Source organism: Mesoplodon mirus (genome assembly GCF_964341445.2).
Source record: "Mesoplodon mirus genome assembly, chromosome: 19".
NCBI lineage: Eukaryota > Metazoa > Chordata > Mammalia > Artiodactyla > Ziphiidae > Mesoplodon > Mesoplodon mirus.
This window is the reverse complement of record NC_138995.1, coordinates 57,451,782-57,478,850: the sequence shown is the minus strand read 5'-3', so window position 1 is coordinate 57,478,850 and position 27,069 is coordinate 57,451,782. Positions and strand designations below refer to the sequence as shown.

At 48.3% G+C, this 27,069-nt stretch overlaps 1 protein-coding gene and 1 long non-coding RNA gene across 3 annotated transcripts; one reads left to right on the top strand and one right to left on the bottom strand.

Moving 5' to 3' along the window:
- ZNF541 (zinc finger protein 541) lies at nucleotides 1–27,069 on the top strand (the record flags this gene model as incomplete). Of its 2 annotated transcripts, XM_082607098.1 has the most annotated exons (15): nucleotides 1–307; nucleotides 4,872–5,115; nucleotides 6,754–8,623; nucleotides 10,362–10,420; nucleotides 10,632–10,791; nucleotides 10,949–11,116; nucleotides 12,009–12,333; nucleotides 18,129–18,192; nucleotides 18,787–18,929; nucleotides 19,335–19,438; nucleotides 20,672–20,747; nucleotides 21,306–21,394; nucleotides 24,839–24,979; nucleotides 25,164–25,345; nucleotides 25,463–27,069. In XM_082607098.1, 15 exons carry the CDS (start codon nucleotides 1–3, stop codon nucleotides 25,572–25,574), a joined length of 4,044 nt encoding a protein of 1,347 aa, XP_082463224.1. In that variant the 3' UTR covers nucleotides 25,575–27,069. The 2 variants fall into 2 exon arrangements, with proteins under 2 accessions (XP_082463224.1, XP_082463225.1); XM_082607099.1 differs by lacking the exon at nucleotides 10,949–11,116.
- On the bottom strand, nucleotides 14,629–18,174 carry LOC309795062. Its single transcript, XR_014292210.1, has 2 exons — nucleotides 16,783–18,174; nucleotides 14,629–15,017 (listed from the first exon to the last, which is right to left on the bottom strand). It is a non-coding gene; the product is annotated as an uncharacterized lncRNA (long non-coding RNA).

The window sequence follows — 27,069 nt, the reverse complement described above, 5'->3', positions numbered from 1 at the left end:
ATGGACCAGTGCAGCCTGGGGGACAAGGGCACCCTTCCATCTGAGATGCACCTCCCTTCGTTTCCCGAGAGCCAGGCGCTCAAATACAGCGACACCCTCAACCGGGATCTGGGGCCTAGCTCACGAGACCTGCTGTACGACGGCCTGAGGCGCTTGGACCTGGACCCCAGCCTCCTGATGCCTGACGCGCCCAGCGAGATGCTGGAGGACAACTTGGATGCCCTGTCCGTGTATTCAGGGAAGGACAGTGACTCCATGAAGCTGCTGGTGGAGTATGCAGATCCGGAATCTCAGACTGCCTTACAAGGTGAGGCTGTCCACCCGGGTCCCCGGCCTGGCGGGCTGTTTGAGAATTCCTGTGGCTGGTGAGGGGTTGAGTGTACCCGGAATGGTTAAGAACATTTTTCTCTTCCACAGGCAAATAGGGAACAGTCACTTTTTTCCTACTTGGAAATTGTTCCCAACTTCCTAGTCAAGGGAACTGAACACTGATCCTGGGGAATAACGTTGAGAAACTTGGAGGTTTGGGGGTATCCTAATCTCGTGTGTGGTGTGGACAGACCTTTGAGTTGATGGGACACTTTCCCATCCATCACCACATCTCAGAGGCTCCTTTCGCGTGTCCAGAATGACCCAGTATCCTGTCCACCCGCTCCTTGGCTGTCTAACCTTCCTACGCCTCATTGTCTCCATCTGTAAAGTGGGGGACAGTAATACCCACTCTGCTTCCCCCCCAGAGTGCCAGCAGTAAGAAGCAAAAGAAGAAATGAAAGTAAAAGCACTTTGCGGGCTGGGAAGCACTGGACAGGTGGTAGTGATTTTTACCAGTACTGTTAGAATACCTTCCCACAGTCCATCGATGCAGTTCTAAGTCTTTCTCTTCCGCAGCGGAGGAGCAAAGGGAGAACTAGTGGAACAGTCAGAGACCTTGGTTACATCACCTTTTGGTTTACCTTCAGACTTCCGCCATAGGATAAATTTGATTTTTGTTTTTAACCCACTTCATGGGTTCTTGGGTAAGTTGCTTAGACGAGTTGACTTCGAGCTCCTTCATATTTATAATCACACCACACGTGTGGAAGGCCACATCCGGAACAGCCCTGCAGAACAAATGTCAGTGTTAATTGGGATCAGCAGCTCAAGAAATGTCCTGCATACTCGCTAGAATGAAAGACTGCCGAGGCCCGCACTCCACACAATGTAGACAAGCCGTTAGCCTTGTCCCCGTGTTGGAACCATGGCTAAATGTGAAATCCTAGAAACCAAGGACATCCTTGGTATTGCAGGTGCTGGGCCAGGCCTGGCTACAGTAATTAAGGTTCTCAACCTGAACCACAGAAATTACCTAAAAATGCTACTAGGGTGAGTACGTGTGCGTTTTGCTGGACAGAGAAACAGTGATATTTCACCAGATTTTCATATGGGTCTGTTCCCCCCAGCGAATGTTACAAAGCATTAATCTAGTTCAATTTTTCCTAATTTGTTTTAAACTTGAGGATTTTTTTTTTTTGGTTACCTTATTTAAAAAAATCCACTGAACGTTAAATTTTAACTCTTTACACTTCTCTAACTTAAATTCAGATTCATACAAATGGATATGCTTATATTTTTTAATTAGAAAAGTAATATATATTTATATAGAAAACTTAGAAAATAAAGAAAAGTAATAACAAGAAAAATCCCCACCATGGCTCCCACACGTGGATTTTTAAAAAACGTAGGTGAGGCCACTAGGGTACACATGGTTTTGCAGAGATGTATTAAGTGTCTAATTCATTTGAAGTTTCTAAAACTTAGTGAGTCTGCTTTCTTATACGAAGGTAGACTATTCGGTTGTCATTGTAATGGTTATTCCATTGTATTGTCAGATAGACAATCCATTCTTGCCTGATAGACTGGATCTGTGAATAACTTTTCCATTGACTTTTCTCTTGGATGAGTTCTTCGCACATATTCCTCCCTGTAGGCTTGCTGGTCGGAGAACACACACAGTTTTAGAGCTTGTGCACATGCTTTCTGGGAAGAGCAAGTGGCTTCCTGGGCCAGTGACTCAATGTGCCTGTTTTTCAGTGTCCCTGCCAATTTTTTTTTTTTTTTTTTTTTTTTTTTTTTTTTTTTCGGTATGCGGGCCTCTCACTGTTGTGGCCTCTCCCGTTGCGGAGCACAGGCTCCGGACGCGCAGGCCCAGCGGCCATGGCTCACGGGCCCAGCCGCTCCGCGGCATATGGGATCCTCCCAGACCGGGGCACGAACCCGTATCCCCTGCATTGGCAGGCGGACTCTCAACCACTGTGCCACCAGGGAGGCCCCCTGCCAATTTTTTTGAAACCACATTTTGTTTTCTAGTTTAACAGTTGCTTTAATAAGCATTTTATTTATTTATTTATTTTTAGAGAAAAACTTCTGTTTATTTATTTAGGCTGTGTTGGGTCTTCGTTGCTGCACGCGGGCTTTCTCTATTTGTGGCGAGTGGGGGCTACTCTTCTTGGCGGCGCGCGGGCTCTTCATCGCGGTGGCTTCTCATTGCAGAGCACGGGCTCTAGGTGCACGGGCTTCAGTAATTGTGGCACGTGGGCTCAGTAGTTGTGGCTCGCGGGCTGTAGAGTACAGACTCAGTAGTTGTCGCGCACGGGCTTAGTTGCTCCGCGGCATACGGGATCTTCCCGGACCAGGGCTCGAACCCGTGTCCCCTGCATTGGCAGGCGGATTCTTAACCACTGTGCCACCAGGGAGGTCCTAAAGAGCATTTTATTTTATTTTACTTTATTTTATTTATTTATTTTAAATACTCATCTTTTTTAAAAAAAATTATTATTATTTATTTATTTGGTTGCACCAGGTGTTAGTTGCGGCAGGCGGGCTCCTTAGTTGTGGCATGCGAACTCTTAGTTGCCACATGCATATGGGATCTAGTTCCCTGACCAGGAATCGAACCCGGGCCCCCTGCATTGGAAGCGCGGAGTCTTATCCACTGTGCCACCAGGGAAGTCCTCTAATGAACATTTTAAAGTAAGTTAGCAAGGCAAGGACTTTCCCACATGGGAGTCCTATTTTCCCTCATTTAAACTGTTAGAATCTTTCGACCACTCGACACAGCAGCTTTTCATATGAAGAAGATGTAGACCAGACAGGTTAAGTGACAAATGGCCAGAGACAGAGTTGGGATGAGAGTCGAGGTTCCTTTCTGCTGTGTCTCTCAAGCTACATCTCAGCCACAGAGAATTAGCATTTGGGGTCCTTTAGTGCAGTATCCATGCCCTGACCTGTTGGATTCTTGGGTCCAGGTTCTGCTGCATCCTAGATGAAGGGCAGTTTCTAAACTTGCTGTCCCGTGAGGCAGTCTAATCCATCTTAAGGGGTAGAAAAATCTTCCAGGATTCATCCATCCAACAGTTACTGTGTGCCTACGAGTACAAGAATGGGAATCCCAGGAGCTGGGAACACAGCAGCAAGCCTGCAGAGTTCTTAGGTCTTGTATCCTTATGTTTCTAGTCATTTAAAATCAGCTTCCCTATACTTTTTTTTATACATCTTTTTAATATAAATTTATTTATTTATTCTTGGCTGCGTTGGGTCTTCGTTGCTGCATGTGGGCTTTCTCTAGTTGCGGCAAGCGGGGGCTACTTTTCATTGCGGTTCACAGGCTTCTCATTGAGGTGGCTTCTCTTGCGGAGCACGGGCTCTGGGTGTGTGGGCTTCAGTAGTTGTGGCTCGTGGGCTCTAGAGCGCAGGCTCAGTAGTTGGTGGCGCACGGGCTTTGCTGCTCCACAGCATGTGGGATCTTCCTGGACCAGGGCTTGAACCCATGTCCCTTGCATTGGCAGGCGGATTCTTAATCACTGCGCCACCAGGGAAGTCCCTCCCTTTACCTTTTATTCATCAAATCTAGCTCTGCCCCTTGTAGCAAGACACAAGCAATGTGCTCCCTCCTCCACATCCTGGCCCTTCAGCTACTTGAAGATATCGCCCTCTCCCACATGGACGTTCCCAGCCTCTTCACCTGTTCCCCTGATGACGTGATTCGTGGAAATACCTTTTATCATTTACCCAAGGAATACAGAAACATGAAAAATTCAGATATACAGGGAAAGGAAAATTAAGTTGATCCATGATACTACCAATCAATCCCATTCTGTTTGTTTGTATTCAAATTTATTTTTCCCTTTTAAAGACTAGATCATTCCGTTTTTCAACAATCCTCTTGTAAGTGGCACAGCACTTAGTGGTACGGCATGAACATCCTTTCACGTCATCGGATATTTTCCTACAGTTGTATCTTAAATGCCTGCGCCATAGACCATTGAGACCAGAATACAGTCACCCACCTGCCCTCGTGTCAGTTATTAGGTGGTTTCTCACATTTCACCAGGAAAAACAATGCTGCAGTTAACTCGCTTGCAGTTCACTGCAAGATCTCCGTTAATTTGTACAGATCTGCCTTAATTTCATTAATTAAAAACCCAGCGTGGAATTGGCTGGGAGAAAGGACTTAAACTTTTCTAAGGTTTTGCATTGTGCATTTCTGGATCGCACTTGCAAGTGTGCTGTTGATGTTACCGTCATGAAGTCCTGCCTGTCCAGTCACTCTGTCCTGGAAGCACTCAGACTGTTGCTGTCCCCTCCCTTACCCCCCAAGTGTGGCTTCAAGATTGGGTGCTGCCCTGGAGGGGTGGCCTGACCAGGGTCCCTTCTCCCCCTCACCTGGTGCTAAGCCTGGTCTTCTCTGCGAGTGCAGCTGCTGAAGTTGGGGTTCTCGGCCAACTCCCTGAGTTGGACTCAGCTGCTGAAGTTGGTCCGAGGGTGGTAGAGTGCTTCCGCCCGGGCTCCGATGTCCCCGGATGTCATAACGTGTGCTTTCTCCCTCTGTCTAGACCTGGGGCTAGGCGTGCTCAAGGTGCCCAAAGAGGCTAACAAAGGAGGCAGGGCCACGTCTGGGAGCACAAGGAAAGGAAAGCGGCAGCACAGGTCCCCTCAGAACCCACTCCTGGACTGCAGCCTCTGCGGGAAGGTGTTCAGCAGCGCCAGTTCTCTCAGCAAGCACTACCTGACGCACAGCCAGGAGAGGAGACACGTGTGCAAAACCTGCAGCAAGGCCTTTAAGCGTCAGGACCACCTGTATGTAGGAGTCTGGTCGGGACGTCTGTTCAGGGGGCTGCTGGGGGCTGGGCGTGTTCCTGGTTCTTTTGCATCCCCTCCCATCCACCTGCACCGCCCCCCACCGTCGGGTGTCCCAGGTGTGTGCGACCTGTGCTCCTCCCACGGCCAGTGTTTGGGGGGGGCAGGGCCTACACTGCCCCGGACAGCCCGCCCTCCCCAGCCTCCAGATTCACTCCAGTGAGGAGAGCGCTGCTGTGATTTGCAGACAGGACCCGTGTGCTTTAAAAACACACTCCAGAGGCAATTTTGTCATGGAGGGAGTTGGGCTAACTGTAGAGAAAGTTTCAGAGTCCCTTAGGTGCTGAGCAGAACAGATATGCACTCCATGAGGAATATATGTTGGGATAACACCAGGGAGTGAGGGGTTCTGAAATGCCTGTTTCTAGAACGTGGCAATGCAGTGTTCACTCTCTTTTTTCCTTTTTTAATTCCCCCTTTTATTAACTCGATTTTTTTTTAAAACTTGACTTTAAAAAGCAAGCTCAGTGTAAGAGGAGCAGAATTCCGTTTGTTCTTCATGTCTTAGAAATGATAAGCTTTTCTTGCTGCCGAGGGAGGAGAGACAGACTTTCAAACTGAGAGACTCGTAAGTGGGAGAGGACGATCCCTTGCATTTTTACAGCTCGCCCAGCCTTTACTGAGGCTTCGATGAATCCCGCTTTCATTGTATCCTCTCCCCTCTCCCCATTAAGGATGGGAAATGATTTACTCCTGTCACAAGCTGGTAACAGTTAGGGCTAGAAAGTGGGTCTCCGGATGCCCTCTCTGCTGCTTCCCTCAGATGGAGGCCAAGGGTCCACGTTTGGGAAAGGGTTTCATTATTTACTGGGTCCCATTGATTAGAACCATCCGGAGTAGGATTTTTGGGATCCAAAGGGTGATTTACCCATTTGTTTATATGTATAATATATTAATGCAGGTATAAGTATGATGTAAATATAATACATACTTGCATTCTTTTATATTTGTAGAAATTATAGGCACATTTGGCTTTTTATTGTTGTTGCTGTGGGGCTCCCAGGTAGCTGTCTAGAGGACTCCTGTGGGAAGGCAAAGACTCCTTTGTTCAAGGAAGGATCATCCCCAAGTTAGCATTTCCACAAGTGCGTTCTCAGAACTCTGGTTCTCTGGTTCTCGGGGATGCTAAAAGGGTCTATTTAAAAAAATGGTTTTGTGGGCAAATAAGTTTGAGAGACATGGAAAGTTCAACAGACCTCTCTTTATCTGCTCTGTGGCTTTTCAGTTTGCTACTATGAACCTCCAAGAAGTAAACAGTGTTTTTTCCAAACTTCTTTGCCAGCTGAGCCCAAGTCCTCAGGGAGCAACTCTGGAGACTGGTGTTCCTTAGGAACCCACTTTGGGGAACTCTGACTTGGCTCCCACTGATTTTTTTAATCTCAGATTAGGGGTTTGCTTAGGGGTGAGGGCAAGAGCTCCCCCTTCCAGACGGCTTTGGCCGTAGCAGGGGTCTTTCCTCATAGGGTCTGAGCACAGTTTCTGAGTTGCGATGCTGCTGCCCCCGGGGACACGCCTGGGTTCCTGCAGTGGGTGACCCTCGCCGAGACACCCGCTAACTTCCTCCTCATGTGATTCCAGGACCGGGCACATGCTCACCCACCAGAAGACCAAACCCTTTGTGTGCATTGAGCAGGGCTGCAGCAAGAGCTACTGCGACTACCGCTCCCTGCGCCGGCACTACGAGGTCCAGCACGGCCTGTGCATCCTCAAGGAGGCCCCCCCGGAGGAGGAGCCCTGCGGGAACTCACCCCATGCGCACGAGGTGGCCAGCCAGCCCGCACCCGCGAGCCTGTGGTCCCTGGTGCCCCCGGAAGCCCCATCCCCCAGCTCCCTCTTGCCCAACCGAGACCTCCTACGCTGTATCGTGAGCAGCATCGTCTGCCAGAAGATCCCTTCTCCCGGGCCAGCCCCAGGAGGGCCTTCAGACAGCGGCAAAGGGAGGAACACGGCCTGTTCCTCTCTGCGCTCGTCAGGGTCCTCCTCCTGCGGCCCAGCCAGCACTCCGGCAGCCCCAGGAGCCCTGGGCACTGAGGTTCCCGAGGAGCCCTGGCCCCCACGGAAGGAGCCTGCCACGGACGTGTTCACAGCCGTCCAGTCGCGGGCAGCGGAGAACAGCGGCCCCGACACAGCCGAGCCGGAGCTGCCGCTGCTCCAGCCCCCATCATCCCTGGAGGGCTGGCCCGAGGGCGCTCCCCTGCCCGCCTGCCTGCCTCTGTTCCGTGGCCAGACGGTCCCCGCCAGTTCCCAGCCATCAAGCCACAGTTTCCAGTGGCTCCGAAACCTGTCGGGCTGCCCTAAGAGCAAAGGAAACAGTATGTTTGTCGTCCACAAGCCCTCTGCAATGCCGTCCCGGGAGGGCTCCGAGCCTGGCCCCGGGCTCAGCAGCGTCTCCCCTGCGGGGGAGCCCTCATCCAGCCGGGGCACCGGTCTGGATGACACACCGCCCTTCCCTCCAACGCTCCTGAGGGCACCGGGGGAGGCCTCGGGTGACCCCAGATATGCCAGCACCAGCGGGGAAGACGACTCCTGGGCTTCCAAGAAGAGCAAGTTCAACTGCGACTCCTTATGGCAGAACCCTGGTGAGCCTGGCCCCCAGGAGGGCCAGAAGTCCAGCGGCCTCCCGTCAGATGCCACGCCGCTCTTCCGGCAGCTGTTCCTGAAGTCTCAGGAGTCTCTGATGAGCCACGAGCAGATGCAGGTGTTCCAGATGATCACCAAGTCCCAGCGAATCTTCTCCCACAATCAGGTGGCCGCCGCCTCCTCCTCCCAGCTTCCCACACCCGACGGCAAGCAAGTTGCCCCGAAGTCACTGCAGGGGCCGTGGCCGCAGCAGCCCCCACCTATGGCGCCCACTGTTGACTCTCTCCATGCTGGCCCCGTGAACCCTGATCCAGAGGGATCCCTAGCCCGCAGGAGAAAATCCACACCCGCTTTCCCCACAGAGGCCTCCCCCAGCAGCGTGAGGCAGGACACAAAGGGAAGACCAAAAGTGGCTGCTGCTCCACCTGCCCTCACAGCGTCGTCCCTGGACCCTCCTTGGAAGCCAGACATCTCCTCTCTGACCAAGCAGTTGAGATCCTCGAAAGGGACCTTGTACATGGGGGACATCTCCCACGGGGGCCTGCGTCAGACCCAGTTAGGAGGGGAGGAGCCATCCAGAGCCCACCTCCCAGGGACGCAGGCCCAGGCTGAGAATGGCACAGCTTCCGGGGCCACAAAAGGTGAAGAGGGCCCGACCTGCTCCCAGGTCGGAGGCTACAGGCTCTTCTCTGGCAACTCCAGGGCCCAGCGCTTTCCAGGCTTCCGGAAGGAGAAGGTGAAAATGGATATGTGCTGTGCGGCTTCTGCAAGCCAGGTAGCCATGGCCTCCTTCTCGTCGTCGGCCGGGCCTCCAGCAGATCCCCCCTGGGACTCCAAGTCCAAGCTGACGATACTCAACAGGATCCAGGTACCAGGGCCCTCTCACGGGACCTGACCATGCGGGAGGCAGAGTCTCGTCCTTACCTGAGTCCGTGTTTCTGACTTGTCCAGGCACTGTATTTAACCTCAGCAAATCCTCAGATGCAGTTTGTTTACAGAGGGGGGAATGAAAGTCCAGAGGAGTGATGGTTCCTCCCATCACCCTCCGCCCTGCAACACACACACAAAAAACAGAGCAGGGCTTTAGAGTTGTCAGAGACACTTTGCATCATGTTTCTTCACTAAACTTTTTCTATTTGCTTTCTTTCTGCCTTTCACTTCCTTCTGGATTTGCCTCCTTCATTTCTTCAGAGAATGAAAGGCAGAGCTCCTTTGCCCTTGATATTTGTACATGAAATGCTGTGTCTTTTCTGGTTGTGAATCACAGGTCCACAAGTCCAACTTGGCCCCTGCTGCAGGCCTGGCGCTGGTCCGCCCTTGTGGAGCAGCTTGGGTCCTCCCACATTGTGCCCATGAGGTCCTGGGCGCAGAGAGCTCGGCCACGTCTCTTTGTGATGTTCCGAGGTCCAGCATCCTTCCTGTCACACCACAGCTACCTCCTCCTCTCTTTTTTTTTTTTAACAGCTTTAATATTCACATGCCTTCTAATTCGCCATTTTGAAATGCACCATAAGTGGTTTTTAGTCTGTATACGAGGTCATGCACCCATCGCCACTTTTGCCAAAACACTTTCATCACTGCAAAATGAAACCCCACACCCTTGTTTGTCACCCGCAATCTCTCCATCCCTCCCAGCCCCTGGCAACCATGCATTTACCTACTGTCTCCATGGATTTGCCCATTCTGGACACTTCATGTGATTGGAATCATAACGCTGCGTGGCCTTTTGTGTCTTTTGCTTCTTTCACTTCACATGATGTTCGCAGAGTTCCTCTGTGCTGTAGCATGGGTCAGAACTTCAGTCCTTTTTATCGCTGGTAACTTGTCCATTGTATGGATACACCATATTTTATTTATCCATTCATCAGCTGATAGATATTTGGGTTCTTTTCCCTTCTTGGTCATTGTGATAATGCTGCTATGAACACTTGTGTACAGATTATTATTTAGACATATGTTTTCATTTCTCTTGGGAAATACCTTGGAGGGGAATTGCTGGGCTATAGGGTAATTCTATTGGAGAAAGTGCCAGACTTTTCCAAAAAGCTGTGCTGTTTTATATCCCTACCCAGAGTGTATGAGGCCTCCAGTTTCTCTGCATCCTCACCAACACTTGTTATTGTCCAGTTGGTTCACCTTAGTGGGTGGGAAATGATAATCTCATTATGGTTTAATTTGCATTTCCCCGATGGCTAATAATCCTGAGCATCTTTTAATGGCCATTTGTATATCCTCTTTGGATAAGTGTCTATTCAGAGTCTTTGCCCATTTTTAAATTGGGTTGTGATTTTATTTTTGAGCTGTGAGAGTTCATTATGTATCACAGATACATAAATATACATAGTCCCTTATCAGATACACGATTTGCAACTTTTTTCTCTTATTCTGTCTTTTCACTTCTTGATGATGTCCTTTGAAGCACAGAAGTTGTAAGTTTTGATGAAGTCCAGTACGTATGTCTTTTGTTTGGTTTTGGAGTCATCCAAGAAACCACTGCTTACTCCAGGGTCACCAAGAATTATACCTGTGTTTTCTTCCAAGTCTTATAGTTTTCACTCTTGCATCTCATTTCTGATATGTTGGCTCAGATGTATTTTCGTCTTCAGGGTGGAAATATCTACCGGCTCCCCCACCCAATGAAGGAGGAGAACATGGCGGGTGGCTGGTAAGTTCAGAAGCCCCTCGGGAGTCCTCTGGTGGCTTTGATGTGCTGGCCCTGGGTGAGCGAGCTCTAGATGCTTCACTCCTGAAGGGGCGAGCACCAGGCCACGGAGAATCGGGGGCATCATCTCCATTTCTTTAGGGTTCGTCCAAAGCTGTCTGTCAGAGGATCAGTGTTTGGGGACGGAGTCCCATTCTCCCTTTCTTCCCCACAGGAACCAGCACAATGGTGGTCCCACAGACTGGGCAGAGCCAAGGAGCACTTACGTCTGCAAGAATTGCAGCCAGATGTTTTATACAGAGAGAGGGCTGAGCAGCCACATGTGTTTTCACAGCGACCAGCGGCCGTCACCTCGAGGGAAGAAGGAGCCGCAGGTGAAGGGGCGCGAAGCTGCCATTCATCTCAGGATGGAGCCGTCCTCCTGCGGGGAGCCCGGCTGGGGGCCGGGAGTCAGGGCTGTGCTGCTCTGGAGGGGCCCCTTGCTCCCTACCTACTGTGTCTCTTAAAGGGCTGGCTCTGCTCTGTGTGTAGGTGTGTGGCATGGAGTTTTGCAAGCCACGAAGACAGGTGCTGAGGCCGGAAGGGGACAGGCAGAGTTCCCCGGGAGCCAGGAAGTCCTTGGACAACATGACTGCTGCCCCTTTGGTGGTCCCAGTGTTGGTGCCTGTGGCTCCAGCGAACCATCCCCCGGGGAGCAAGGTGGGTGCACTTCCTTCCAGCTGCTTTCCAGCTGCCAGTGGGAGCTGTGAGAAAAGCCCCCAAATCCTGACTCCAGAAGAGCTTGATTTGCGTGTTCATTCATCCATGCAACCTCCAGTGAATTTCCTTTGTGTCTAGCCCTTTGCTGGCCAGGGCTGGGGACACTGCAGCGACCACAACAGGCCTGCCCCCGTCTCCTGGGGCTCCCAGCCCAGCGGAGTAGATAGACCCATCCCCGGACACTGACGACCCAGAACGGGCCGGGCTGGGAGAGTGAGCTGTGGGAGCCCCGAGGGCACCAGAGACCCTGCCTGAGGAAGGGGGTGTTGCAGCTGAGAGCTGGAGGATGAGGAGGGGTAAGATGGGCAGAGAGGAGGGGAGATTGCGTGGAGGTAAGAGAGAGTATAGCAAGGTCAAGCCGTCGTCTCTTCAGCCTGTGCTGGAAGACCCCACCTGGAGAAGTCCATGCTGGACTCGGGTACGGGGTGCATGGAGCCCACTGTTTGTCTCCCAGGAGCTGCTGTCATTTTGAGGGCGACAGGTTTTCCTTTTGTCATGCTGTTGCATCCGTCTGGCCCCCACACTTTAAGTGCCAGTCACTTTAACAACGGACGTGAGTTTCCAAAATGGTCTGAGTGAGGGCCTCTCCTTGGGAGGTGTGGGTGCCTGAGAAGGCCCCAGCCTCTAACATCGCCCGGCTTAGGGTCTGGAGTCTGGCTCAGGCGTGGTGGCCCTGCCTGGCTTCCTGCGCTGAGGACTCTTTGCACGGCCATGCTGGGTGTGCGTCTGGCTGGTCAGTACCCTTTCCCACTCTCAGGCCATCTTGAGGTCTGAGCTGTGGGGCCAGTGGCCTCAGGTGACCCCCGTGGTTCTGAAGTCTCTTCTTCTCCAGGGACAGGAGAAGGACGGGAAAGAGAGAGACAGCAAGGAGAGCAGCCAACACAGGAAGCGGAAGAAGCTCCCCCGGCCCAAGGCACTGCTCATCCCTCCTCCGCCCTCCGTGTCTGGGGAGCCGGGCCCGGGAGGATGCCGCCAGAGCTGCCTGCGCTCGCCCGTGTTCCTGGTGGACAGCCTCCTGAAGGGACTGTCCCAGTGCCCTCCCTACACGCCGCCTCCGATGCTCAGCCCCATCCGGGAGGGCTCTGGGCTGTATTTCAACACTCTCTGTTCCACATCTGCCCGGGCCTGTCCCGACAGGCTCATCAGCGCCATGCTTGGTGAGTGAGCTTGATCACCCCATGATGGGCCTGCGGGGGGCCAGACCCCCGCCCCCTATAAAATTTGGTCCAGCCATTCTCTCTGGCCTTCGCCTGGGTCTGGTCTGGGGGTCCCGTTGCTGTTCAGAACTATCCCAGGACCATCTGGGACCAGCAGCCTTCTAGGTGCTTATAACTTTGTAGCCAGAAAGAAAATAGACGCCATTTAGCCTAACCACCCTTCTGCCTGCCCTTTCGAGTAATTGTTTAAACAGCTTTATTGAGATATAATTCACATGCCATATGAATCACCCACTTAAAGTGTACAGTGATTTTTTAGTGTATTCTTAGGATTGTACACACATCCCACAATCTAATTCTAGAGCATTTTCATCACCCCAGAAGATTATATCCACGAGTGGTTACACACAGGCCCTGTAGCCCCCAACTCCTCAGCCCTGGGCAACCCCCAGTCTACCAACCTACTTTTTCTATGGGTCTCCCTATTCTGGACATTTCATATAATTGGAATCATACAATACGTGACATTCTGTGTCTAGTTTGTTCACTTAGAATAATGTTGTCAAGGTTCATCCATGTTGTACCATGCATCAGTGCTTCATTTCTTTTTATGGGTGAATGATATTCCATTCTCTGGATAGACAACATTTTAATTATCCATTCATCAGTTGACGAGCATTTGGGTTGTTTTCGTCCTTTGGCTATTGCAAATAGTTCTGTTAAGAACATTTATGTATAAGTTTTTGTTGGACATAAGTCTTCATTTCTCTTGCGTATATAACTCAGAGTGGAATTGCTGGGTCAAAGGGTAACTATGTCTAACCGCTTAAGTTACTGCCAGACTGTTTTCCAAAATGACCGGGTCATTTTAAATTTCCACCAGCATTGTATGAAAGTTCCAGTTTCTCCACATCCTTGCTAACACTTCTTAGCTGTCTTTTTTATTACACCCATCCTAGTGGGTGTAAAGTGGTAGCTCATTGTGGGTTGTTTGTTTGTTTGTTTTGTGGTACATGGGCCTCTCACTGTTTGTGGCCTCGCCCGTTGCGGAGCACAGGCTCCGGACGCGCAGGCTCAGTGGCCATGGCTCACGGGCCCAGCCGCTCTGCGGCATGTTGGATCTTCCCAGACTCGGGCACGAACCTATATCCCCTGCATCGGCAGGCAGACTCTCAACCACTGTGCCACCAGGGAAGCCCTGTCTTGCTACCTTTGTGGAAAATCAGTTGACCATCTGTGATTTTTCTTCTTTTTTAATACAGACATTTTACAGCTATAGATTTCCTTCTGAACATTGCTTTAGCTACATTTTGTAAGTTTTAGTATGTTGTGTTTTTATATTCATTCAGCTAAAGTATTTTCTAATTAATCATTCCACTTCTTGTTTAATACACTGATTATTAAAAAGTGTGTTGCTTAATTTTCACATATTTGTGAATTTTCCAAATTGCTGCCTTTTATTGATTTGTAATCTAATTCTCTTGTGGTCAGAGAACATACTTTGTTTCTTTTTAAGTTTAATTTATTTAATTTATTTTTATTTTTTTGGCTGTGCTGTGCAGTTTGCAGGATCTTAGTTCCCCCACCAGGGATCGAACCCATGCCCCCTGCAGCGGAAGCGTGGAGTCCTAATGACTGGACCGCCAGGGAATTCCCTTAAATTTATTTTAAAATTTAAAATTTATTGAGGCATGTTATATGGGCTAGAATCCGGTCTGTCTTGAAGAATGTTCCATGTGAATTTGAGAAGAATGTATCCTACTGACGTTTGGTGGAATGCTGTATTTTGTCTGTTTTGTCTAGTTAGTTTCAATTTCCTTGTTGATCTTCTGCCTAGTTGCCCTATCCACTGTTGAAAGTATTGAAATCTCCAACTATTATTATTATTTTTTTTTTCTTTTTTTGCGATACGTGGGCCTCTCACTGTTGTGGCCTCTCCCGTTGCGGAGCACAGGCTCCGGACGCGCAGGCTCAGCGGCCATGGCTCACGGGCCCAGCCACTCCGCGGCGTGTGGGATCTTCCCATACCGGGGCACGAACCCGCGTCCCCTGCATCGGCAGGCGGACTCTCAACCATTGCGCCACCAGGGAAGCCCTCCAACTATTATTTTTTAATGGTTTATTTCATCCTTCAGTTCTGTCGTTTGTTGCTTTGTGTATTTTGGAGGTCTGTTTTTAGGTGTGTATATGTTTGTAATTGTCACATCTTCCTCACGGCTTGACCTTTTATCATTATGATGTGATTGTGACATCATTTGTCGTTATTACAATAATTTTATCATTATCTCAGTAATATTGTTTTGTTTTAAAGTCTAATGTGCCTGACATTAGTATAGCCATTCCATTCTCTTTTTTGGTTGTTGTTTGCTTGGTATATATTTTTCTCTTCTTTTACTTTCAGCCTATTTGTGTCTTTGAAAATAAAGCATCTTACCTCTAGACACCATTAGTTGGATCCTGTGTTTTTTATCCAGTCTTACAAACTCTGCCTTTTGATTGGTTTGTTTAATCCATTCTTGTTTAATGTTATATTGATATGGTTGGATTTACATCTGCCAGTTTGCTTTTTATTTTCTATATGTTACATGTCTTTTTCTCCCTCTGTTCCTCCTTTCCTGCTCTCTTTTGTATTAAGTGAGTATTTTCTAGTGTAACATTTTCATTCCGTTATTTTTTCACTTTTTCTTAGTCATTTCTTAGTGGTTGCTCTAGGACTTAAAATATATGTCTTATCAGAATCTGTTAGGATGTGTAATAACTCACTAACAATGAAATATAGAAACACTGCTCCTATCTAGCTCTCTTCCTTCTAACTCTTTTGCTATTATACGTGAGAGACCCAGTAATACCTTACTGGTCATGTTTCTTGCTTTATATACTTTTATTTCGTGTAAAAACACTGAGCGGATAAAGGAAAGCAAGCATGATTTATAGAGGTTGTTATATTAACCTTCTTACTGACCATTTCTGATCTCTTCATCTATTCTTGTGGATTTGAGTTACTGTCTGAGGTGATATTCCTTTACTCCAATGCAGCTGTGCTCCTTGTGCAGTTACTGTCACATATATTATATTTCTATATGTTAGAGGCCCACAATACATATTGTTTTATGCAGTTATTTTTTAAGGCACTTAAGAAAAGAAAAGAAATATGTAATCATACTGATTTTTATAGTTACCCATATTTACTAGCGCTTCGCTTTTTTTGGTTTGGATTCAAGTTACCATCTGATGTCATTTGCTTTCAGTCTGAAGAACTTTCTTTAGTATCTATTTTTATTAGGGATGTATAATTCACATACCATGCAATTCATCCCTTTAAAGTATAGAATTCAGTGGTTTTTAGTATATTCACAGAGCTGTGCAACCATCACTACCATCAGTTTTCAGAAATTTTCATCATCCCCAAAAGAAGCCCTGTACTTATTAGCAGTCCCTCCTTTCCATCCTCCCCATCCCCAGCCATGGGTAACGACTAATCTACTTTGTCTCAATCGATTTGGCTATTCTGCATATTTCATAGGAGAGGAATCATACAGTATGTGGTCCTTTATGAATGCCTTCTTTTAGTTAGCATGATGTTTTTAGGTTTCATCCACGTTGCAGTACGTATCAGTACTTTGTTCCTTTTTGTAGGGCTGAATAACATTTCACCTTTAATATTTCTTGTAAGACAGGTCTGCCAGCAACAGGTATCCTCAGTTTTTATTTATCTGGGAGTGTCTTTATTTTACCTTCATTTTTTCAAGATACTTTGCTGAATATAAGATACTTGGTTAACACTTTTTTACTCTCAGTAATTTGAATATATTATCCCATTGCCTTCTAACCTACATCGTTTTGTTAAGAAGTTAGCTGTTAATCTTACTGTGGTGCCCTTGTATGTAACAAATTGTTTTTCCCTTTTTGCTTTCAAGATCTTATCTTTATTTTTGCTTTCCACATTTTGCCTATGTTATGTCTGGATGTAGAGCTCTTTGTGTTTAATCTTTCTTGGAGTTTGTAGAGTTTGCTGGATATACATATTGTTTTTCATCCACTTTGGGAAATTTTCAGCCATTAATACTTTAAATATTCTGTCCCTTTCTCCCCTCTTTCTGATACTCCCACTACATATATATTGTTGCATTTAATGACATCTCACATTTCTCTGAGGCTCTCTTCACTTTCCTATATTTTTTTCTCTCTGTTCTTCAGATTTCATAGTCTCCATTGTTCTATCTTCAGGTTTGCTGATCGTTTCTTCTGCCAGTTCAGATCTACAGTTGAGCCTTATTTTGGTTATTGTACTTTTTTAACCCCTGAATTATTTCCATTTGGTTCTCTTTTTTTTTTTTTCGGCTGCATCGCACAGCATGCAGGATCTTAGTTCCTCGACTAGGGATCAAACCCATGCCCCCTGCAGTGGAAACGCGGAGTCTTAACTCCTGGACCGCCAGGGAAGTCCACATTTGTTTCTTTTTAAAAAATAATTTCCATCTCTTGATGGCATTTTCTCTTTGATGAGAAATTTTTATTTTATCTTACTTTAATTCTTTAAGCATGGGAGCCAGGGGAAGAAGAAGCCCCCATCTCCTTGGCTGCACCTACCTGGGTAGAGCTTCCATTACAAAGAGCTGGGGGCTAGGTGGGTAAGGGAGTGGGCCATGGCTCCAGTGCCACAGACTCTCACTGTTCTTACCAAGATTTAGTAGATTTTCTTGAATGAGTATTTCTTAAAATGCTGTATGCCTTTAGGACAACTTGCAGAGACTTTAGCTTACTGTTCTTTTTTTTTTTTTAATGATTTTTGTCAGTAAATTTGTTCTTTTGCCAAGTTCCTTACTCTACTTTTTCAGAAGTCTTATCCCCCTTCCATGCAATCTTTTTATTTTATTTTATTGTGATGTGAACAGGTAATCTGTGATCTACCCTTTTAACAAATATTTAAGTGTGCAATACAGTATTGTTGACTATAGGTACAATGTTATACAGCAGATTTCTAGAGCTTGATTAATTGAAACTTTATGCCCATTGATTAGTAACCTCCCGTTTCCCACTCCCCCAACCCCTGGTAACCCCTATTCCACTCTTTGATTCTATCAATATGAATTCAACTACTTTAGATACGTTATATAAGTGGAGTCATGCAGTATTTCTCTTTCTGTGACTGGCTTATGTCACTTAGTATAATGTCCTCAATGGTCATCCATGTTGTTGCATATTGCAGAATTTCCTTTTAAGGCTAAATGGTATTTCATTGTATGTTTATGTCACGTTTCCTTTATGTGCTCATCTGTCAGTGGACATTTAGGTTGTTTCCACATCTTGGCTATTATGAATAGTGCTGGAGTGAACATGGGAGTTCAGATATCTTTTTGAGGTCTTGACTGCAGTTCTTTTGGATGAATACCCAGAAGTGGGTTTGCTGCATGATATGGTAGTTCTACTTTTAATTTTTGAGGAAACTCCATACCATGCAATCTTTTTTTTGTAATTTTCAATTTTATATTGGATTAGAGTTGATTTACAATGTGTTAGTTTCAGGTATACAGCAAAGTGATTTTGTTATACATATTCACATATCTATTCTTTTTTAGATTCTTTTCCCATATAGGTTATTACAGAGCATTGAGTATAGTTCCCTGTGCTATACAGTAGGTCCTTGTTGATTATCTATTTTATATACAGTAGTGTGTGTATACCATGCAATCTTGAAGAGCCTGCTTTTAGCTGCTCTGGAAAGGCAGGCAGAAAGGGCCTCATGGGTCAGTTGTAGCCAGTCTTCTTGAGGCTCTTCTTTGGGTGTTTTCCAGATCACATGGACGGCTCTTTTGGCATCTATGTGGTGAAGGACAACACAAAGATCAGCACTGAACCGTAAGTTGGAACAGACTTAGAACCTGAGGGTCCTTCCAATGTGGGGATGCTTTTACCCTCCTTGCATTCCAGTGTCGGTTTTTCTTAAGGGAGCCTTCATCGCGGGAAAGTCAGGTCTAGACGCAGAGCCTCTCTAGGAGAGAAGTGGTGGATTTTTCCAGGTGTTTCCCCACTATTCCTTCTGTCCAGACATACCATAGTTGGATCTCTGCGGACAGAATGCCCAGCACCCTGGGGTTCTAGATAGAATTGGTGATGGCGCAGTGAGATACTCTTTTGTAGCTTGGATGTTACCTTGGATACAGAAGAATGCCAGGTATCAGCACATACCTCCCCTGTCCTAGACCCCAAACGCCTGAAGCCAGAAATCTGGTGATAAAGCAAATTGGAGGAAGGAAGGAAGTATCCCTCAAGAGGTCTCTGGAGTACCTGCGCGTGTCTACTGGGCTGATGAGCACTCCCTGTGTCTGAGAGATGGCCAAAGGGTGGGTTCCACAGCCCTGCTGAGCAGGGCTCACCGCACATCTCTCTTTTATTTCCCATCTTGGTCACACACATATGTGTTTTATGTCTGTGTGTGTGGCCTCATTTCAGACACATCAACATAGGAAGCCGGTTTCAGGCTGAGATCCCAGAGCTCCAGGACAGATCACTGGCTGGAAGTGACGAGCATGTAGCTACTCTGGTCTGGAAGCCATGGGGAGATGTGATGACCAACCCGAAGACGCAGGATAGAGGTGGCTGAGACTTTGGGGCCAGGTTCCCGAGGGCCCTCCTCCATCTCCAAGGGGTTTCTCCTCCCAGTTCTCACCTTGACCAAGAAGCAGTGATCCCCAGGCGGGGGTGGGGTGGGCAGAGCTAGCCTTCAGCGCAGGACTGCTTTGCTGTGCTGCAGTCCCTTGCCCCACCTCTCCTCTCACCCAGTAGCTGGCCAGGCCATCCAGAGCAGGTGCCAGGAGCAGGGTTTCTGCCCGTCCTCCTTGTCCCTCCCTTCCCTCAGCCTGCTTGTAACAGAGAGGTGAGGGAGATGGTGACAGGAGCCCCCGGCCCCATCTGTGCTGTTGGGGAGGTTTTCTCTCTGGCACTTGCTGACCCTCTGTGTCTCCTCTCCTTCCCGCTGCCGGGCTGCCTGCTGGAAACAGTGACTGAGCTCTGCAACGTGGCCTGCTCCAGCGTGATGCCGGGCGGGGGCACCAACCTGGAGCTCGCTCTGCACTGCCTGCATGAAGCCCAGGGCAACATCCAGGTGCGGTGCAGGCGAGGGGGGGCTCAGAGGAGCTGTGGGAAGCTCCCTGCTCTCTTAGGGCCAGGGGCTCTAGGCGCAAGACACGTGCCTTCTACTTGGGGCTTTGCAGCTCACGAGAACCAAAGGCTGGCCACCCACCCTTCTCCCTGGTCGCTTTGGGACTGGTGGTGTCCTTTTGAACGTAGGGGAAATGCACACATACGGGCTCGATCAGTTATTTATCTGGGGTGACAGCAGAGCACCAGGGTTCCTCCAGCGTTACCTCATCTCAGCGCGGCACTGGGGAGGCCTAGCAGAACCAACTCAGGGCCTGCATTAATCTGGTTTATTTACTGAACATTAACTTTTGGATTAAAAATGGTGTATACAAACCTCTGATGCAACAGAAATGCCTCTGCCTCCTCCAAGGACCCTCCTCACAATCCTGAAGTTTAGACAATGAAGAAGTCCAACTGTGTGTAGTGGGAGAGGAAGTCACGTCACCCGAGTTGGAGACCCAAGAGTCAGGGCTACATGGTGCTTTTTCTCAAGCTGAGAGGCAGTGGCTGGCACGTGGTGGGTGCTCAGCAGAGTAATCAGCACACATTTACTGGGTCCTCCCGATACCTGGTGATGTCATGGTGTCAGGCTGGGGCCAGCTCAGGGGCCCATTCTTGGTTGAATGCTCTGCTGCCACCATCTTGAAATTCTTAATAGTTTCTGAGCACAGGGCCCCGTGTTTCCATTTTGCGCGGGGTCCTGCAAACTGCATAGCGAGTCCTGACTGGGGTTACGCTGTTGAGCCAGACAAATGCCCTCTCTTTGCAGGGCTTACATTTTAGGAGAGTGAGCACATGAAATACATTTTTTAAAAGTGATAGGTAATGATCAGTGCTATGAGGACCATGAAATGGGGTAGGGCGGGGGCAGTGCCGCTCCAAATGCTGCTCCCTGAAGAAGTAAGGAGCTTGTGCCAGAGTAAGTCCACACACTGTTTCGTCATCAAGTAAATCTTGCTATGAAAAAGGTAACGTCAGCTGCACTCAACAGTCCGCCTAGTGCTGTAGGCAGTGTGTCCCAAGTGGTTCACAGCTGGTGGCCAGTCCACAGACCGACCACACTTTGAGTCGCCCTGGGGTAGGGGTGGCTTTAGGGAGGGCTGCACATATTTTCTGAATGGATGAAAGAATGAAGGCGGGCCTCCACCTCACCTTCCCTCCCTCAGAGAGTTGCCCACCACTCCTCTCGTTCCAGGTTGCCCTGGAGACCCTCTTACTGAGAGGACCCCAGAAGCCAAGGACTCACCCTCTCGCCAACTATCACTACACAGGTAACGAGCGTGGCTGCCCGCGTGGTTTTGGCCTGGCTGAGGCCCCTGAGAGCCAGTCAGTTTCCATGGCAAGCTCTGCATGTGCCTCCCGGAGTTCTCTTGGGGCCTGCACCTGCCCTCCCAGAAGGGCCCGTCCTCTCTGGGGGACTCAGTGGGTGCTGTTCTCTAGTTGGATCCAACCTTCCCCTTTCCACTGGTTCCCTCGTGGGCTCTTCCTGGCCAGAAGGGGGGTGCCAGGTTGGGGTGGGCTCAGGTTCCGCAGCTGAGCACTCCAGCGTTGGAGTTAGGCAACCAGGGGCCCACGCCTGCCCTTGGCAAGTCTCTTAACCAGAGAAAGCCTCAAGTTGCTGCACCTGTCAAGTGGGGATGGTAATAGCCCCTACCTGCTAAGGTTTTTGTGAGGATTGTGTGAGATAAAGCAAGTAAGGGGCTTAGCAGAAATCTTGGCATATAATTGGCGCTCGGTTGCCTGAAAAAGGAGGGGAGTCTGCACTTCAGCCGTGGCTGTGGTCCCAGAAGGAGAAACATCCTTCCTCCTCTTGGCTGTTTCTCCAATAGGTTCGGACATCTGGACCTCCATGGAGAAGAGGCTCTTTAAGAAGGCGTTCTGTGCCTACAAGAAGGACTTCTACTTGATACACAAGATGGTAAGGCGAACATGGCAGGCTGGTGTAGACAAGGCTCCTTCACACGGCCAAGGCGCTAGAACTGCAGGGCCTGTCAGGGGCGATACTCTGCTCATGCTGTGAACAGTTGACAACTACAATGCCATTGCTTTGAGCAACCCCAAACAGTACAGAAATGAATCCCATGTTCCAAATAAAGCCCTCCAGACCCCTCCCCACAATCCTACTTCTGATTGATAACCTGACAGGTATTTACTGCCCATACGGATTTTACACACCTATATGCACTTTCTCAAAGAAGGATGACATCATATACTTAATATCCTGCTGATTATTTTGCTCTTTTTTTTAACTTGATGTACGCAAAATTGCACATAATCAAAGTGTAAGATTTAATGTTTTTGACATATTTATACACTTGTAAGACCACCACCATGATCAAGATAATGAAAATATCTGTCACCCCCAAAAGTTCCCTCCTGCCCCTTTGCAACCCTTCCTTCCTGCCACCCGGGTCCCTAGTCAACTCTTGTCTACTTTCTGTCACTCTAAATGAGTTTGCATTTTCTAGAGGTTTATATAAATGGAATAATCATACAGCATGTGATCTGCTTTGTGTGGCTTCTTACACTCAACCTAATGATTTTGAGATTCATCCATGTTGTCGTGTGTACCCATAGTTCATCCCTTTATTGTTGAGGAGTATACCACTGTGTGGACATGTACTGGGTTCTTTTTTTTTTGCGGACATGGGGGTGGGATTATAAATACCTAGGAGGGGAATGAGGGTAACTTATAGTAGATGTATGTTTAACTTTTTAAGAAACTGCCAAACTGTTTTCCAAAGTGGCTCTACCACTTCCCATTCCCACCAGCAGGTTATGAAAGGTCCAGTTGCTCCACACCCTCGTCGACACTTGGTATGCTAAGTCTCTTTAATTTTAGCCATTCTAATGAGTGTACAGTAGCATCTGACTCCATTTTCCTAATGACTAATGATGCTGAGCATCTTTGTGTTTTTTTGCTCTATGTGCACCTTCTCTGGTGAGCTGTGTGTTCATATCTTTTGCCTCTGTTTTTATTGGAGTGTCTGTGTTTTTATTGAGCTGTAGGAGTTCTTATTTTGTTCTGGACACCAGTCCTTTATCCAGATACATGCTTTGGAAATATTTTCTCCCAATATGCAATTTGTCAGTCTCCTAACAGTGTCTTTTGAAGAAAAGTTTTTAATTTTGCTTAAGCATAACTTACTAGTTTCTCTTTTATAGACTGCGCTTCTCGTGTTGTATCTAAGAAATCTTTGCCTAACCCAAAGTCACAAAGATTTTCCCCTATGTTTTCTTCTGGAGGTTTTATAGTTTTAGGTTTTATTTCTAGATTTATGATCCATTGTAAGTTTATTTTTGTATGGGGTGCGAGGTGAGTTCATTTTTTGCATATGGATATTTATTGTTCCAATACCTTTTGTTGGAAAGACCATACTTTCTCCACTCAGTTGCTTTTGTACCTTTGTTAAATATCAGTTGGCCATATATATATGCATCTACTTCTGGACCCTGTATTCTGTTCCATTGATCTGTTTGTCTTTTATTAAGCTATTCCCATACTGTCTTTATTACTGTAGCTTTATTCTAAGTCTTGAAATCAGAAAATGTTAGTCCTTCAACTTTGTTATTCTTTTTCAAAGTTATTTTTTGTATTCTAGATCCTTTTTATTTCCCTATGAATTTTAGAAATAACTTGTCAATTTCAAAATAAAAATTCCTGCTAGGAACTTGATTGGTACTGTTTTTGACTCTATAGGTCAACTGGGGAGAGTTGTTACCTTAACAATATTAAGTCTTCTGATTCGTGAACAGGGTATATCTCTCTATTTCAATCTTTAATTTTTAAGCAATGTTTTGAAGTTTTTAGTGTACGGTTGTTGCATACTTTTTGTCAGATTTATTCCTAAGTGCTTGGTATTTTTCTGTTTTTGTTGGGTTTTTTCTTTTTTGCGGTACGCGGGCCTCTCACCGTTGTGGCCTCTCCCGCCGCGGAGCACAGGCTCCGGACGCGCAGGCCCAGCAGCCATGGCTCACGGGCCCCGCCGCTCCATGGCACGTGGGATCCTCCAGGACCGGGGCACGAACTCGTGTCCCTTGCATCGGCAGGCGGACTTTCAACCAGTGTGCCACCAGGGAAGCCCAGTACTTGTGTCTTTTATGATGTTATAGAGTTCTTTTTTATTTCAGTTTCCAATGGTTTGTTGCTAGTATGTATAGAAATAAAATTGATTTTTATATTGATCTTGTGTTCTGAAATGTTGCCAAACTAACTTACTAGTTTTGGTAACTTTTTTGTGGATTCCACTGAATTTTCTACATAGACAGTCATATCATCTGCAAATAAAGACACTTTTATTTCTTCCTTTCCAACCTGGATGCCTTTACTTTTTTTCTTGCCTTTTTGCACTCTAGAACCACCAGTACAGTATTGAGTAGAAGTGGTGAGAGTGGAAATCCTTGTCTTGTTCATGATATTTGAGGGGAAACCACTCCACCGTTAGCTGTAGGGGTTTTGTAGGTATCATTTATCAGGTTGAAGAGAAGTTCCTTCTATTCCTAGTTTGCTGAGAGTTTACATCAGGAATGGACATTGGATTGTATCAAATGCTTTTTCTGCACCTATCAAGATGCTCATATGATTTCTCCTTCTTAAGTTTAATATGATGAATTACATTGATTTTAGATTGTTAAACCAACTTCACGTTTCTGGGATGAGCTCCACTTAGTCATGGTATATTGTCCTTTATATATATATATATATATATATATATATATATATATATATATATATATATATATATATATATATGTATGTATGTTGTTGGATTCTGTTCATTAAAGTTTTGTTTAAAATTTTTCATCTATGTTCATGAGGGACATTGGTCTGTAGCCTTGTTTCCTTGTAATATCTTTGTCTGGCTTTGGTATCAGAGAAATGTTGAACTTACGTACTGAGTTGGGAAGTATTCCTTCCTCTTCAGTTTTTTGGAGGGCTCTGCCTAGCTGTCGCATAAGGCTATGAGGTATCCACCACATAAGGACACTCTGCTTTAATTAGTCCCAGTCGGTAGACATGTGGCTCCACGTGATGTCACGGTGAGCGTCCTCGTGTGTACCTTTGTGTGCGTTTTCCTGGAGAGAAGCCTTCCTGGGCCAGCCTTGTTGCTCAGAGTGTGCAGAGCTTAGATGATGTTGACTCTGGTGGCTTCTCTCTGAACTCCTTCATCCCCAGGAGGACTTTGTGATTCTCTGTCCCCCGTAGCAGAGGAGCATACCAAGCCGTAGGGGAGAGACGTTTCAGGAGGGCTTTCAAAAAGTGGCGGCTGGCCCCATGGGGAGGGGATTTAGGGCGTCAAGGCCATACTCACTGCTGCTCCTGAGGCACTGTCCTTAGCCGGCTTCTGTCTTCCTCCACTAGGTCCAGACAAAAACAGTAGCCCAGTGTGTCGAGTACTACTACACGCAGAAAAAGAGGGTCCAGTTTGACTGCGGCCGAGCCCCAGTGCCGGAAAAGAGGGTCAAGAGAGAGCTGGATGAAGCAGACAGGACAGAAGCGAAGGTAGAGGGTCTCGGGGTAGGGCTTCAGGAGTTCAGCACGGATCTGGATGCCCGGTGCCCATCCAAGCTGGGTGGCGGTGGGGGGGGTGCACCCCGCGACGTCTGGACGCTCTGGACACCTGCTTCTCCCTTAGAAGGGCGGTGGGGCGGTCAGCACCCTTTCATCATCTCTGCCCCCTCTGCAGGTCACTCGTAGCCCTCGGAGGAAACCCAGCCACCGTCCAACCCCCGAAATACAGAGGACTACTGAGAGTTACAGGAGGAAGTCCATCCCCAACTCCAGCCCAAACACCAGCTCGAAGCAGACTCCTGAGCTGCCTGGGAGCAGGAAGGGCCAGGGCTTCTTTCCCTGCCGGGAGTGTGAGAGGTACCGCCCTTTCCTTGGATGCTCCCACACTGCCTGCCCTCAGCCCCCTGGGGTGCCCCCCTCAGGGCTACCCGCCTCCCCCTGCTCTGACCCCTGTGTCCTCTGGTGCCTCCTCAGGGTGTTTGGCAAGATCAAGAGTCGGAATGCCCACATGAAGTGGCACCGGCTTCAGGACCACGTGGATCCCACCGTCAGGGCAAGGTGGCCCGTGGAGCCCTTCCAACTGTAGGAGGAGGAGGGCGAGCTAGGGGCTGGCATCGGCCCTCTGCGTGGGCAGCTAGTTGGGACGGGCACCTCCAGCCCTGTTGGGTCTCCTTTGTTAGGTTGTTTTTGTACGTTTTGAGTTGTATGTCTTATTAAATTGGGTTGTTAAGCAGCTGTCTTCTGGCTTCCCTGCCTGTTGATCCAGCGAAGGCTTTTGAGCCCCTGCCGCTCCCAGAAGCCACAGTGACTGAGTCCCTGCCCTGGAGGAGCCTCATACATGAATGCAGCCAGCATTTATCAAGCACCTGCTGTAGCTGTGCCAGACAATGCCCAGTCCACGTGATGGGGACACAGTGATGGAGGGACAGGCCCCTCCCCTCACAGAGCTTACATTTTAGGAGCGGGAAGGTAGCAGTGATAAAGCAGCAAAAAGGTGAGTTTAGATATCTATAGTGCGTATGCTTTGGGCCGTAATAACAGAGGAGTCAGCGTAGGTTTAAGCTCTCAGGACACGTGGTGGTGCCCGTGGCTCCACGGTGAGGTCAAGGCCTGCCAGCAGTGGCCAGCGTCTGCAAGTCGGCTGCAGCAGCAGCAGCAAGAATCCCCTCTTGTACGCGGAGCACCCAAACCTTCGGAGGGTGCAGGGCAGAGAGCAGCTCTCTCCCTTCCTTGTTCCCCTTTTTAAAAGTGAGGAAGGCTTGTAGCAGCGCCCAGCAGAACGCCCCTCACGTCTCCTCGGCCAGAACTGTAGCCCGTGCTCTTTCTAAACTGATCCCTGGCAGTGGAAAGGGAAGTGGCCACCGTTATCCCGGACCCTCAAGTTTGTCTCCAGGACAAAAGCATAAGTTGTGTTCCCCCCTGGTTCTCCCCAGTTCCAGGACTGGGGAGAACCAGTGTGTTCCCTCAAATTTGTTGTCACCCGATCCAAACTGGAATCCCATTTGCCAGGAAAAGAAGAGGAAGCAGAAATGGCCACTGGGGAGTCAGACCTTGTGTCCACCACAAAGCGACATGAGGAAAGTACAGCAGGGGGCCAAGTCCGAGGGGGTGACAGGGAGTGGCAGACGCTGGCAGGTGGATGGCGCGGGGGTGGGAAGCCACACTGAGGAGGCTGCTGAGGCTGAGACCCGCTTCCAGGCCACGGTGTGGCAAAGCACAGACTCTGCCACGGGAACCAGGGGAGGCTGTGCAAAGCTCTAGCTGCGGTGTGGGGGCCGTGGGCGGCAAGACGGGAATCCTGGAGAGTAGCTGGAAGGCTCTCAGCGGAGATGGTGGCCTGGGCTGGAGTAGCAGTGAAGAGGCCAGAAGCGCAAGGATTAGGGATCACGTTAGAAGTAGATTCAGACTTGCTGATGGGTCACACGTCACGGGGAGAGCTGGTAAGGAAAAGGACAGATCGAGGTTGGCATGGCAGGTTGGGGTTTGAGCAACTGAGTAGATGCTGTTAACTGAGATGAGGAAGAGGGACACATCAGAGGATTGATGGCTTAAAGGCGTGACTGTGTCTGTAACCGTGTGCT